Below are 14,006 nucleotides of genomic sequence, written 5' to 3'. Positions count from 1 at the left end.
TAGTAACTTCCCTAAATTTCATAGCTGTAGATTAAAAATTAGGAATTTTAGTGAAGTATGTCGGGAATTTTTGCTTTATCTTCAAAATGAAAATTTCTCTGAGAGCTTCAATATATTGAACATCACAATCTCTCAAACGATGTTTACATAGGATGCCAGTTCGCGCTATTTTCCAACTTTTCTACTTTATGACTAAAAAGATTTTCCTGCTTATTTTACTACAATAAAATTGCCTCTCTGTTCCAACTCATTCAAAACAACACAAAGAAGTATTTTCACTCCTCTCTTTATTGTCAATATCAACTATTAAACTAAATATTCGTTTTTGCAGGCATAAAACCGCTTTCTTTTTGATGGAGGTGTTATAAAATCCACTTTATTGCATCGCTTTAAAATATTCGAGCTATCTAGGCGATTACGAAGCAAATTAAATAGTCAAACACTCTGTTTTTTCTCCAGAGATTTAACCAACTGTGAAATTGGCTAATATAAATAGGATTACACATAAAGTACCATTTTTGGTGGTGTCTAAACGCTGTTGTAATTAGTGTAATTCAATTTTCTCAGTATTTCCCGAGTTTATCAATTAATTGCTTCCGATGACACGTTTTCAATTATGGGGTAAACCAAGCGTGTTGCCAAAAATGATTAACCTTGTGCAAAACGAAAGAAACTTGGGCAATAAATAACAATCAAGGTTTGGGAATTATTGTGGCCGACATAGTAAATTACATAAACAGCAGGAAATCTTGACATGAGAAAAACTGAGTTTTAGACCTCCTGATTTAACCCTGGCATCTAAACCATCTTAAAACTAAATTTACACAGTCCGTGAAAGTTTCCACGCGCTATATTTTCATGTCCACGTCTATTTTTATTAAACAAATAAAAATCTCAAAGTCCTATATTTATATTTGGCCCAGTGCAAGCACGAAAAAAATGTGCTTTACGAAACGTTCCATAAAGTGTATTTTTAATGGTTAAGCCACTTTCCAAAAGCTGAAAAAATTAATTACTTAGCGAGGATTTTTTTTTGCAATCTGGCGTAACGCCACTGGGTCAGTGTTGACAAATAAATCGATTGTCTGCTTAATATCTCAAAATAAACAAGACAGTTTGGGACAAGCATGCGATGATTCACCTTCGCATAACAGATGAAGTGCCAACCCTTTCTCTGTAATAATTTATCATGTGATAGTATCGCTTGAATTTTCGCGCCGGTCGCGGCCGATAATGTCGGTTTGAGTGACATTTATTGTTTGGCTGGGAACGAGCCAATGTGGGATCAAAGGCGGGGGGCTTTTACGTCCAAGGTGGCCAAAATAAATTTTCAAAACTCCAGAATTAGGATATCTCCACCGACTTGCTGAAGGGTTGGGAATCGGTTCTTGGAATCCCGCCGCATTCCCACATAACAAATTGATACTATTACTCAGAAGGAGTCCGGAGTTCGATTTTCAGCATTAGCATAGTACGCATATTTGTGGTGTTAACCGTTAATTGAAAGTGTACTGAAGAACGAGCGCTTGGCCTTTGCCTCCATAATATTTCTTTGTATTTATCCACCGATGCGGGTGATTAGCACAGATGAGGGCGATTAAGCACCATTACGTAATCCAACCCGGAAAAAAATAATATGGCTTTCGTGTAAAATCGCTATTTGTATGTACGTCCGCCGCCCTCACTGTCAACTTATCTAACCGAACAATTGCAATATCAAACGCGTAAGTCCTCACATCCGTCACAAGACGCGGATGCAATGCATAAAATCCTCGAAGGGACTTAGCCAAAGTACGTGGTTTGCATCGACTCATTCGCACACATAACTTTGCATGTTCTTGTGTGATGCGAATCGTAGATTTGGGATTGAAAACATAAAACGAACGGAAACGGGAATGACTCAATGGCCCGGAAACGGACATTATTCTAACCCTCTCCGGCCTTGAGCCCGGACTTGTGTGACCCATTTTCCGGATAAAGCGCTCGGCAAATATTGACGAGAATCGGCCACCGACGACGCCACAAGATTAACTCAGTAACCTGAAGGAGGCTATTTTTATTCTTCCGAAACATCAATTATGCGACGAAAATAACAAGCGCGGAAAAAACGAGGGAGAAAAGACGACCGACGGGGGAAGTTGGGAAAGTGACACGGGGGAAGCCGAACGGAATACATGTAATTGGAGTAAAATATGGCAATAATTAGGTGTAATTGCCGGATGCGATAATCCTTCGATTTGAAATTAGCTGATATATAAGCATTTTGCTTCCAATTATGGGCATGATTGCTTAGAATTTCAGATAATTCATTGCGGGTTATTTAATTAATTTTATCTCTGAAGACTGTTAAGTAAACATATTTGTACTACTCTCCCAGTGAAGAAAGGCAAATTCCGTGGAAAATTCTTCATCTTCTGTGTCAATTCGACAATCATGGAAGGAAAACAAGCAGCGAGCATTTCGTTAACTAAATATGATCGGTTTCTAATAACACTCTCTCGAAATTCTTGAATTATTTATGTCGATTAAAATTCGACCTTCCGATCTAATATTAATAGTATTTGACAGACAACCGAGCAATTATTTGATTGAAAGGAACATGAAAATTAGTTTATAAACACCGTGACGTTAACACGACAATTCAACAAATTTCTACCAGCAAATGAGGTGAAGATTTAATGGATTTAGCGGCGATTAAGAAATTACAGAGAATGAGAAAGTTTAGCGACATCTTAGCACCATATTTACACCTAATTAGTACTGTATGACTACTTGTGGTTTTAATAAAAAACTAGTTAAATTCAATAAAATAAAGTTTCATGATTTTTAATTGTCGCCACTTGTTGTAATGATACGATAGCACAAGGTTAAGCAACTCTTTATTCTTTAAACAAGTTTAAACGAACAGTGTTAATACAAAACAGGTACAGAGTGTGCAACTATGTAATATTACAATTATTCCAACTTGACAATAAGTAATAATTGTTTAGAAACTCTTGTTAATGAACGTTAATGAAAACAAACAATTAGTAATAAGAATTTGCATCAAAGATGACTTTCGCAACGATTTTTTGCTAATTGATTTCCCCTTCAGTCGTATGATTGGATGTTCACCTATTTGTTACGCCACTGTTGTTTCGCAACAAAACAGGTACATTTTCCTCCTGGGACTATTTCGGCTTGGCCAAGGTTACATGGAAGTGTATGCCAAAAATCCGACGTTACCGAATTTAATCACAAACCCAACCTTGAACTTGTAAGTTTATCAACCGGGCTTTTAACATCTAATAATAAAAAATACGGCGCAATTTGACTCATTCTTCTGCGGTTCATTAACAATTCGATCTATTCACAAGATTGGGGAGTCTAAAGCATGGAGCCAATATAATCCCTGAATGCAAGGCAATTTCCCCTCGATTTAATCCATACCAAACACAATTAGTCTTAATTAGTGAAAGTGCCGGGTTCGAACGCGCCGACATCTACAGCGCATCGTTGGAACTGGCGGTTGTTGAACAACGAGGTAGATGTCACAAGTGTGCACTTCTCCGACGTTTCGGCCTGTATTTTTTTTTCGTCAGTAACACGTCTTTGTCCGGTCTCGGCATTGACATTCTCCCAACACAGGTGAAAGTCGCCACCTTGAAATCCGTGGTGGTTAAAGCCCTCGAGTTTTTCGTCAATTTTTTCCCAGTGTCAAGGTGTTAATCATGCTATTTTTTCTCGACGAAATTGTAGTAGTCTGACGCGACATTTCCATGTTTGGAGGTCACCTCTTGTCTTTTCGTCGCGCTTGCAGTTTTATGAATTATTCCAAGAAGTAATCTGGTTTATATTTCCCATTGCATCACATTATTTTTGCATTAGAATCTGTTCAGGCAACTGTAAAGGCGACGTTGCCGCTTCGTGGTCGTATAAACCCAATTGTTGTCCCGGAGTCCGGATCGCGTGTCCAATTCAATAATCAAAATCGACCTTTCTATCGAATTCCTTCGCTGGAAAAGGACCTCAGAATCTCCGCTGGCTCCATCGGCAACGTCGCAAGATAGTGAAGTCAGCGAAGCGTCACTTGACATGGTCAGAGAACTGGTTTAGTAAATTAGAACCATCTCTGACCACTTCCACTCTTCGCTTACTTACATTCCCGCTGTCCTGGTCTTGTTTCTATCTTTAAACGGAGGTTATTGCCTGCCAACATAATCGTGCAAAAGGGATCCTGACCTGGCCCAAAATGCGCACCCTTTTCGCCAATTGGAAAGGTCAGGACCGGACACGCATGACGGAAGTGCACACGAAGAAAGTGCTTCTACCACCGCACTCGTTACCCTCTTTTTTCGATGCTCATATGCATATCTATGACTCGTAAAGTCGATGGTTATCAGGCATGAAGATCTACAACATATAACAACGATAAAGGTACCACCCAAAAGCGGAAGTACCACGAAAGCGACATTAAAACATTTCCCACTTTTGTTCCACCTTTCCAAAATAGCTCTTTATCTAGTCCTAAAAGCACGTCTACCCATCCTCCAGATCCACATTAAGTGAGTTGTGACGTCACGTCCGCCATGAAACCGGCGCCTTGCTCCATCAGAGCGCGACCTGTTCTATGAGAAGTTGAAAATAAAAGTAGAACTGAGACAAGTTTAATGTCAGATTTTATTGTCACCCTAATCCTACAAGTTCATTCCGAGCAGGTTGTGTAAACGTCAAATACCGTTAGGTCTTGGTCCAGGTAGAAGAAGTCCTTTACAGTTAGAGATGGGCGAAAAAGAAGCGCTAATTTCGTCGAAACTGTACAGTTACGCCCCGAATTTGGGTTATGACTAAATCGTGCTAATAAATAAACAAACAAAAAATAGGGGAAGCCCAGTTTCTTATCGAAAACAATTCGATTATAGGCTCGGAGACCGGAGGAAAATCGACATTAAACGTATTCCGGATGTTTGCCGGCGGGAATTTTAATGATTTTATTGTGTTTGTCTCTAACTGTTAATTTTCTGTGATTTTAATAAGCAACCTGGGTTTGCAGAAGTGACGAGGAGGAATTTTACAATCACCTGTCGACGTCTGATTTTATTAATTAATATTAAGACGTCTAGAGTTGAATTTACACACCAACCAATTTAGTTGCGGGCAAAATCTGTTAACTTTGTAAAACCAGAACTCAATGTTGATATTGACTGTGGAAACACGGGATCCTTCATTTCGTCTAGAAATAATACAAATATTGTTTGGAGATATATTTACTTTCTGTTTCGTCGTATTTTGACAACTTTTCTTATGATTTATAAATATAAGAACTCAAGTAGTATTTTCCCAGGTGTTTTAGTTACCACTCTGATCGATAGAAAAAGTTCCGATATGATACCAAGAAAGTGCCGCAAATTGGCTGGTTAATACCTTTTTAAGTTCTTTATGGATTGATAAAGCTAGCAAGGAATGATTACAAACACTACTTAAAACGAAAATTATCGTAAAACGATTTTAGTTGTTGTGTTGGATTCTCGAGCTATTGTAAAACTTGGTACAAGATCTAAAATAAGTTTCGATTTTATATTCTTCTCGCTAGTTCTAGTTCCAGAAATTTCAGTTCACAACACATGTAAAACCTCAGATTCAGATTTTCAAGATCTTGTATTTTCATGGTACAGATTTATCAAATCAGGTTTTTTCTGTGTTCCATTTATTGATTCTAGGAAGTGAAATTTCTGATTTTCAGAATGAGTTTAACTGGATTTTCAAGTACTTGCACTCTCAGATTTCTTATCAAAAAATTTTTCTTTATTAATGGTTTCTTCAAATTTGTTGTTTTTGTTAATTCTGTGGAAATGTGGAAAATCTCTTGAATCTGTGTGAAAACAGTCTAAATGTACATGAAAGTTGCTAATTTTTTAGACATTAAAGGTTATAACAAAAAATAGGAAATATGTATTCATTGGGATTTATTATGTAGATTGAAATGGCGCATCCACCATTTTTTGCACTTTCAAAAATTTATGTTTTTCTTAGTTTTAGGACTATCGGAAAAATCTCTCATTTCTGTAATTAACAAGATAGATCCTTAAAGAAAATTTCACATTCTTGAAGTTTGAACAAGAGCTATGTAAATGATTTGATTCTTCGATCTTAAGCCTCAATAACGTTTGATTCCAATATTTTGAAATTGGCCTAAAAGACAACAGCCTGATTTACAAAAGAAACATGACGCGAGCTGGTTTCGAAACCCGTAAAACTGATTATAAAATTTTCCCGGAAATTGGTCTCTTGTCCACCTGATTCTTCGCTGTTAATGCAAGGCAACCATAAAAAATGCTAATAAAACAAGGAATTTAAAAAAGACGTAATTTTATTAGATTACGATGTTTATAGCCGCCAGATTCGTGCGTAACAAAAGTGAGTAATTTAATTAAGACTATTTTATCCGTTTCTTGGTAAAAAGCAAAAGGTGATGGAACTTTTCAAGGTCGCCAAAATGGTCACAATCAGTGAAGTAAATCGGTCTTTATTGTGTTGTAATATTTACATTAGGTAATTGTCCTTTTTAGTTTGAAAGCCGAAAGAGTTCTACTTGGATTTTAAATTGCAAATGTGTTGATAACATTGAGTGAATTTGTTTAAACAATAGGACGCGACTGTGACGTAAAGTAAATAAATAATAAGGCAAAAAATATGGATAGTCATCGAATTTAGTGTTTTTCGCATATTCATGGTCTGAAATGGGTTCCCGAGTGTCCCAATCGGTGTCGGCTTGTCCCTAAATTTCGATAAGCGACTAGTTTTTAGTAACCTTTAAAGGTTAATGAATGCTCTACAGACCTTGAAATAAATATTCCCACTTTTCAGTCCAATTAAAATGCGAATTATTAAGAGAACGTTCACACCTGGTTAAGAATTTTTAATGAAGTTGTTTTGATTGAAATTCTATAACGAAAACAAAATCTGTTTTGTTTCGCACCAAGACTACGGTACACGATTTTTCGTTGGCATCGAACGAAAGCGAAACAATTGGGCCACTACCACCCGGCTGTTTATCTTTGGGGTTGTTACCCTCGCTCACTGGGCCAAGGTTGAACCATTTCCAACAGACCCAGAGGAGCCGGTGTTAATTGATCCGATATTCGATATATCGGGGTCATGTCTTTGCATACGAAGTTCGGCAACGTCGCAGGATTCACAACCAGAACAATGAGTAACAAGGCATGGAAATAATGAATTGTTGGGACGAAAAAAAGAGTGGATTAAAACCCGAGCCGGAAGTCGCCGAAAACTGGCCTAAGAACCAAGGTTAAGAAGAGATAATGTTTAACTTGATACGCTCCACTGATGGCGGAAGCGAGGGCAAAATGGCCGCGGAAGGACACTGTGGTCCTCCAGCGGAGTGCTTTAGGATATGCATCTAGATCACGATTCTTTCTCGTGATGGGTACGATGTCGTGTCGTAACCGGGTTCACCCAGTTGTGTAACATAACTTTCACGCTTACAAAGAGTCCAAAATTGTGTTCGTGGCCCATAGATCAAGCGCGCTAGTGAACGTAGATGGCCATGACAGTGGAGCAGCACAGTGGTCGAGAGCGCCAGGTATAAGCTGGTGGAATGTGGTGGGGAAAAGACAAGGTAACAACCTGTTGTGACGTCACAGTGCCGGCCCCTCCGCCCGTCTGTAAATTCAAAGAGCAACATTAGTCGAGTGAGTGTCGTTGCTGAAGTTTTGACTTTCGTTGTTATCTTGGAATAAATTAATGACACGTGGTGATTCCGACGCTGGATAAGACACAGTGCCTTTGGTGGTTGTTGATGGGCGCGTCATGAAGCGCAGATGGTCGGGATTACAAGCGGTGAGAGTCACCCCGGAGGAAAGTAGTTCCGAAGTGACATCATCTTCGGCTTTGGTCATGAGTCCTGCGAACTCCCTCGCTTCGACAGACATCGGCGACGTAGATCTGGAATTTTGGGATCTGGATTTGAATGGTCAAAATCACCCCCGGGGGCTCACCATCATCCAGAATGGTTACGGAATCTCCGGACATACTATAATCGCCAGCAACCACCACTTAGCCAAGTCGGATACCAGCTCCATGTCAGGTAAACTGAGAGACTTCAACGCTAGCGCAAGCGAGTAAATAGAATTGGTCCGGCGTAGGACCCTTGCGGCGATGAAACTCAATTAATTTCACGCCATCGCTGATAAATGTTTTACTAGCAAGAAGCGTATGTCCTACTTAAAAACACGTATTCGTGTCACTACTTTCCAGTCAAGATCGTCGCCGTTGCACAACGAGAATCGAGAATGAGTCGGACTTTCTCAAAGAAAAGCGAAGCTAACGCCAAAGATCCGCGCCTATCTCTTATTATATCATAACAGCGATGTCGCCATTGCGGTTAATAAATGCAACTCGTGCAAAATTGCAACATTTTATACAATTTCTGTGCAAACACGACCCAAATCGATTGTTTTTGTTTTGTTGCAACTTCGCTGACCACCACTAATTCGAAAGGTGGGCTTCCACGTGCCCCAGATGCCGTCTTCCGTCTAGACGCGTGCCAAATCTGCAGATGTTAAATCCCGAATTTTGCTACGCTGTTGCTGCGATTCTCGCTAATTGTGCCCAATGGCGAGGCGAGGTCGCAGAGCTCTGCACCTCTCTATACCTCTGTGGTTAATTGTGGTGCAGTTGCATATTGCAGATGTTGATCTGGTCGGCCCTGACCATGACATTGCTCGACCTCTACTCTGGCAGGTGTAGACCTATTAGGGCAAATTCGCACCGGATTGAGTTTGCGTTACTATTCAAATGAGATTTTCAACGTTGCTAATTTAGAACCTGCAGAGGGGGAACGTGGGAACCCACCTTAGCCACTTGGGCCGTCATTAACGTCATGCTATAATATTTAATGCTCAGAATAAAAAATGAAAAGCTTGGAGAATTTAGAAATTTCGCATTTACTAATGGACGGATTTGAGAAAATACCTTCTAAAGACCTTTTCCGTAGAGATTGTAAATATTTTAGCCAGGTCATAAAATAGGATTCATCTCTAGCTGTTGAAACGCGTTTCTCAAGGTGTTATTGAAGAAATCCGATCAAGTTTTTTTCCGAGCAAACAATGAGACAAGTAGTAGTCTAATAGACACCTGCTGCAGTAGAAGTTTGCCAAACCTCAGCTTGTGCCCGCTCACCTTTGCACGAGCTGAGTTAAATGGTTCGTTGGAAGGTCGATTTGTGAATGTGAAGGAGTAGATTATTGATACGCGTGGTCCATCGAAGCGTTGAGGGTCGCGAAGTTCTTCCCATCTCAAAGTTTATAATTGCTGGAGAATTCATCCGAAACGTTGCCATGGCTGCGAATTGTAATTGACGCTGTGATCCCGCGGTAGCAATTTTAAAGAAATAATTCACCTTGAATGTTATTGAGTTTTTGTGTTGCTGACAATAGAAGGCACGCTATATAATGATTTTCGTCCGTCCAAGGAATCCAACACGAGTCCACACTTTCATTACCATGCATGAACTTTTCATTTTTCGTTGTAGCATTGACAAAAGCATGTTTAGTGACCATCACGCTCTACGGCACAATCGTGAGAAGGTAAACTAAAGGTACGCGTGCATCGCATTTCAATAATGGTGTTGAACGAGAGCTTTTTCCATGTTTCCTTCATCTTCGAGAAAAAGAAGCATCTTTACCATCGCTCGTTGTAGCTCGCAATGAGCGGATGTGAACAATGAGTGTGTTTAAGTTCAGGTTGAAGGCCATTGATGTAATTAAAGTTTAGATATAAATCACAGCACAATCCTCTCCAATGGCGTAGCTAACCACGCATTGCGCAACAGATTGACATCTGCGCCTCAAATCGTCACATCGGGTGCAATCCAACCGCCCCACTTGGGTTTTTCACACAACCCATGAGCGAAATGACGTAATTGCGTCATCTGGTCGATGGGTGAAGCCGTGTCACGGTCATTGCTGTATATTTCAAATGCCTCAAGAAAATGAGAGTCCGGCATTTCCACTGGAAATTCGTTTGCGAACCAACTTTCTCTACACTTTCGGTGATGGCCGCAGGTTATCGATTCTGGTCAGACCAAGTATGTGTGTCAGTACTTCAGAGACACGGATAGATGCTCAGCTTTCTGCATGGTAAGAAGAGGCGACGCGTTGGTGTTGGAGCTTCGCCTCTTTGGGAGAGCCAAGGTCGACCACGACAAGCAAAAATCACTTTTTAATCTCATTTTTATCGCCGGTTTAAGCACAACGAAAAATGGTACAGATCGGCACACCGACCGGTTCTGTCATGGTTCTTTCAAACCGGCGCATTCTTCAAGTTATCACGGATTTAGGCAGTTTTAAACAAGAATAAACATTACTTCAGTTTGATTGATTGTACCTTGAAGTAAATTTCCACTTTCTGAAGACACTGTTAGGTAAATAAGCCGAATTGACAACGGGGCCAAATATAGAAGCAATTGAAAACGTCTCAACCCGTCATGTAGAGAAGTGGTTCACCGTGTGGGAACCTCGATCTGTGCACCATCACCATTGTTGGCCTCACTTTTTGCTTCCTTCTCGTAGTAAATTTCTCACGATTTTTTGCTCCCAAAATTCCGCACCTCCGGACTTTGATTTCCTAGTGACCCGACCATTTCCCCGCCATTGTAGTAAATTAAGCATTCCGGTCGCCAACTTGTTTGCGTTTCGCAGAAAAAGAGAAGGACGTTCTTTGGCCTGGCCTGTCGTCGACATAAACAACAAACGAATTCGCGTTTATAAGAGGGTCTTCGGCGCTTTACTTTCCTTCCTCAATTCGGGTTGCCTCAAGACAAGTGCGACACAATATCGGCATCACTGTGTATGTAGATCAATGTGTTGTTGGCCTCTACTGCAGGCTATAGAGGGGGCACAATGTTTGCAGAATGACCAGAGGCAGTGAGCGGCCTTGACTTGTTGCGAAACTTCCACACGTTTCTTCAAGTCGCGTTCACAACCAACACTCTGGGTCGTTGATTCCGGCTGCAACAACAGATGACGCGTTTCGCATCAAAAACCGACTTTTTCAAACAACCAGTTTCGATGCCAATTGGTTTATTATTAACATCTTGCTTTGTGGAGAAGATTCTTCAGCTTGTGGTGGATAATAAGCGACAAGTGGTAGACGAAAATTTATGTTAATTTCGGCTGGTGGCGTACCACCTGGTGCTAGCTTAGGGCCCACTCAGTTCCAAAAGTGATAGCAATCGATACAAACTTTACTTTTTTGCAAATTCTTTCTGGATAGGCATCATACTCTGCATAATTAAGAAAGAATACAAACATTTTATTTCACGTCAAGGTCATCTCGCGTTAATTATGTGAATAGATGGACTTGATAACATTAGGTAGTATAATTTTGGCAATTTTTACATCTTTGTTCAAACCATTTTACCAGGTGCTTCAATGTCTGCTTGAATTTGTAAGCGTAACACACTCACTGAATTTAAACGACAGAGGAAGCAATAAACGTTCTCCATAGAAGATACAAGTAAGAGTTATGACACCATTATTGGTACACTTATTTCGTCCACAACACTTTTATCTCTTCCTGGAGTGCCCACTAACCGATCCAAATGTCAAGGCGAAAACACATTGTTGTCCTTAGTGCTAAACTAACGAAATTTTGAAGAGTAAATTACTATCTTCTGGTGTAATTAGATGAAATATTTTCTTACGCCATGCTCTTTGAAAGTAACCTATGACATTATTAGCAGCCTTAACAAGTGGTTAACCAAAGCCAGATTTTTATGTTATATAATTAAACGTTTTTGCGCCTTTCTGTTGGTTTAGTGGAGTGATGCAATGTACCACAAGGTTCTAAATTTGTGTTGAAATAATTTTCACAATTATTAAAGACGTGTTGAGTGCTTTTTTTAGTCTAATTTAGCGATAAAGAATCAGCTGGTACCAGACACTCGCCTGCTAATTTAAAATATGTATTGAGGTTGGTCCATGTGGAAGTAAACATAGCCCAAACTAAAAATCTCTTGATTTTCCTATGAAGTGGAATTTCAGGTTTAACAAGTCGCACTCTGCATTGTCCTTGAACACTTCTTTTAGTCATTATCCACAAAATCACGTAGAGCGTCAAATCGCGATGATTCAGCACTGATGGTTTTAATTAAAATCACGCATCCTCGTGCTGTCCGTACCATCCGGCATAAAATTCGCCATTGAAATGTTGTTTTTTGTTGAAGGCCGTGAGGACCTCTCCCCCAGCAGCTTGAATGGTTACAGCGCCGACAGTTGCGATTCGAAAAAGAAAAAAGGTCCGACGCCTCGTCAACAAGAAGAACTGTGTTTGGTGTGTGGTGATAGGGCGTCGGGTTACCATTACAACGCTCTAACATGCGAAGGTTGCAAGGGCTTCTTCAGACGCAGCATAACGAAGAACGCGGTATATCAATGCAAATATGGCAACAATTGCGAAATAGACATGTATATGAGACGAAAGTGTCAAGAGTGTCGGTTGAAAAAGTGCCTCAGCGTCGGGATGAGGCCGGAATGTGTCGTGCCGGAAGTACAGTGCGCTGTTAAAAGGAAAGAGAAGAAAGCACAGAAAGAAAAGGATAAGCCGAATAGTACCACGAATGGTTCGCCGGATATTATAAAAATCGAACCTGAAGTAAGTAATTGTAGATCACGAGGTGATCTTCAATTTCTTCAACATGATTTCTTCGGTTCGCAGTTCTCTGATTCGGAAAAGACTGTTGTTATGGGGGGCAAAGTGTCGCCGGAGCAGGAGGAGTTGATACATCGACTGGTTTATTTCCAGAACGAATATGAACACCCGTCTGAAGAAGACGTCAAACGGATCATTGTAAGATCTCCGAGTCTCGTGTTAGCACTCTTCACTCTATCATTCTTTACAGAACCAACCTATGGATGGTGAAGACCAGTGCGATGTACGGTTTAGGCATATCACCGAAATCACTATTCTGACTGTACAACTCATCGTGGAGTTTGCCAAGCGGTTACCGGGCTTCGATAAACTCCTCAGGGAAGACCAAATCGCTCTCTTGAAGGTAACATTTTAAACTCTTCCAACTTCTCATTTTTAACATTCTCTCAGGCGTGTTCCAGCGAAGTAATGATGTTCAGGATGGCGCGCCGCTACGACGTGCAGACGGATTCCATCCTCTTCGTCAATAACCAGCCTTACTCCAGAGACAGCTATAATTTAGCCGGAATGGGGGAAACCATTGAAGATCTCTTGCATTTTTGCAGAACTATGTATTCGATGAAGGTGGATAACGCCGAATACGCTTTGTTGACAGCTATCGTCATTTTCTCAGGTAAGTCTCTAATTATTGCATGAGCGGCAGGTCGAAGACCCAAACAAAGTCAACAAACATAGGATGTCAACAAAACTTGTTATTAGCACGTGCAATAATTGGTCTCCGAACGTTGCAAAAAAAAACTAAATCGGACTAGAAGCTTTCGACACACATGCAAGTCACGATAGTGATGTTGACGTCGCTATTATTCCATCGAGCTTCAAAAGTGAGAAATTTTTAACCGTGAACTGTTAAATTCAATGGGAGTTTTTGCAACATTGCTTTGAACTTGTTAATTTACACAACTAATTTTGCCCCAAAAAAATTAGACCACTTATTACTATCTGTATAACAAAAAAATAAAATATTTGCCGGAATAAACTTTAATCCTTTATGTAAACAATAACTTTTTTGGCCGATGTTTCGTTTTTGTTTGATATTTGTGGTAAAAAAAGTTTGTTCCGAGCGGGTTTGTAAATAAATAAAAATTTATATAACTACGTTGGCCCGTTCATCAAGTTTTTAATATTCCCCAACGAGTAAAATCGATAAAATAAAAAAAGAGTTAACAGCCACAAATGCAGCGATTGATTTTAATTAATATTGTTGCAAATGAGAGAAAATCACGTATGATTTGTCGACTGTTTAGTCTGCGCCAATTATAAATCCCCGAAAGGCCACATCAACCTTGAGTCATCAT

The 14,006-nt window shown here is 40.0% G+C and overlaps 1 protein-coding gene across 6 annotated transcripts in view; it reads left to right on the top strand.

Annotated features, from left to right (window-relative positions):
* The window catches only part of EcR (Ecdysone receptor), a 51,398-nt gene that overhangs the window by 32,630 nt on the left and 4,762 nt on the right, over positions 1-14,006 (top strand). For 3 of the 6 annotated variants that reach the window (XM_088046136.1, XM_088046138.1, XM_088046137.1), the window contains 3 exons: positions 12,227-12,849; positions 12,902-13,054; positions 13,102-13,324. In XM_088046136.1, coding sequence (XP_087902262.1) covers positions 12,227-12,849; positions 12,902-13,054; positions 13,102-13,324 — 999 coding nt within the window. Of the gene's footprint in view, positions 1-7,636; positions 8,087-12,226; positions 12,850-12,901; positions 13,055-13,101; positions 13,325-14,006 lie in introns of those variants that run through there. The other 3 variants (XM_088046141.1, XM_088046139.1, XM_088046140.1) reach the window with 3 other exon arrangements.

The sequence above is a fragment of the Gnatocerus cornutus genome, chromosome 9 (assembly GCF_029298725.1).
Source record: "Gnatocerus cornutus isolate USDA-ARS CGAHR chromosome 9, icGnaCorn1.1, whole genome shotgun sequence".
In the NCBI taxonomy this organism is placed as follows: Eukaryota; Metazoa; Arthropoda; class Insecta; order Coleoptera; family Tenebrionidae; genus Gnatocerus; species Gnatocerus cornutus.
This window is presented reverse-complemented; position numbering and strand designations above follow the sequence as displayed.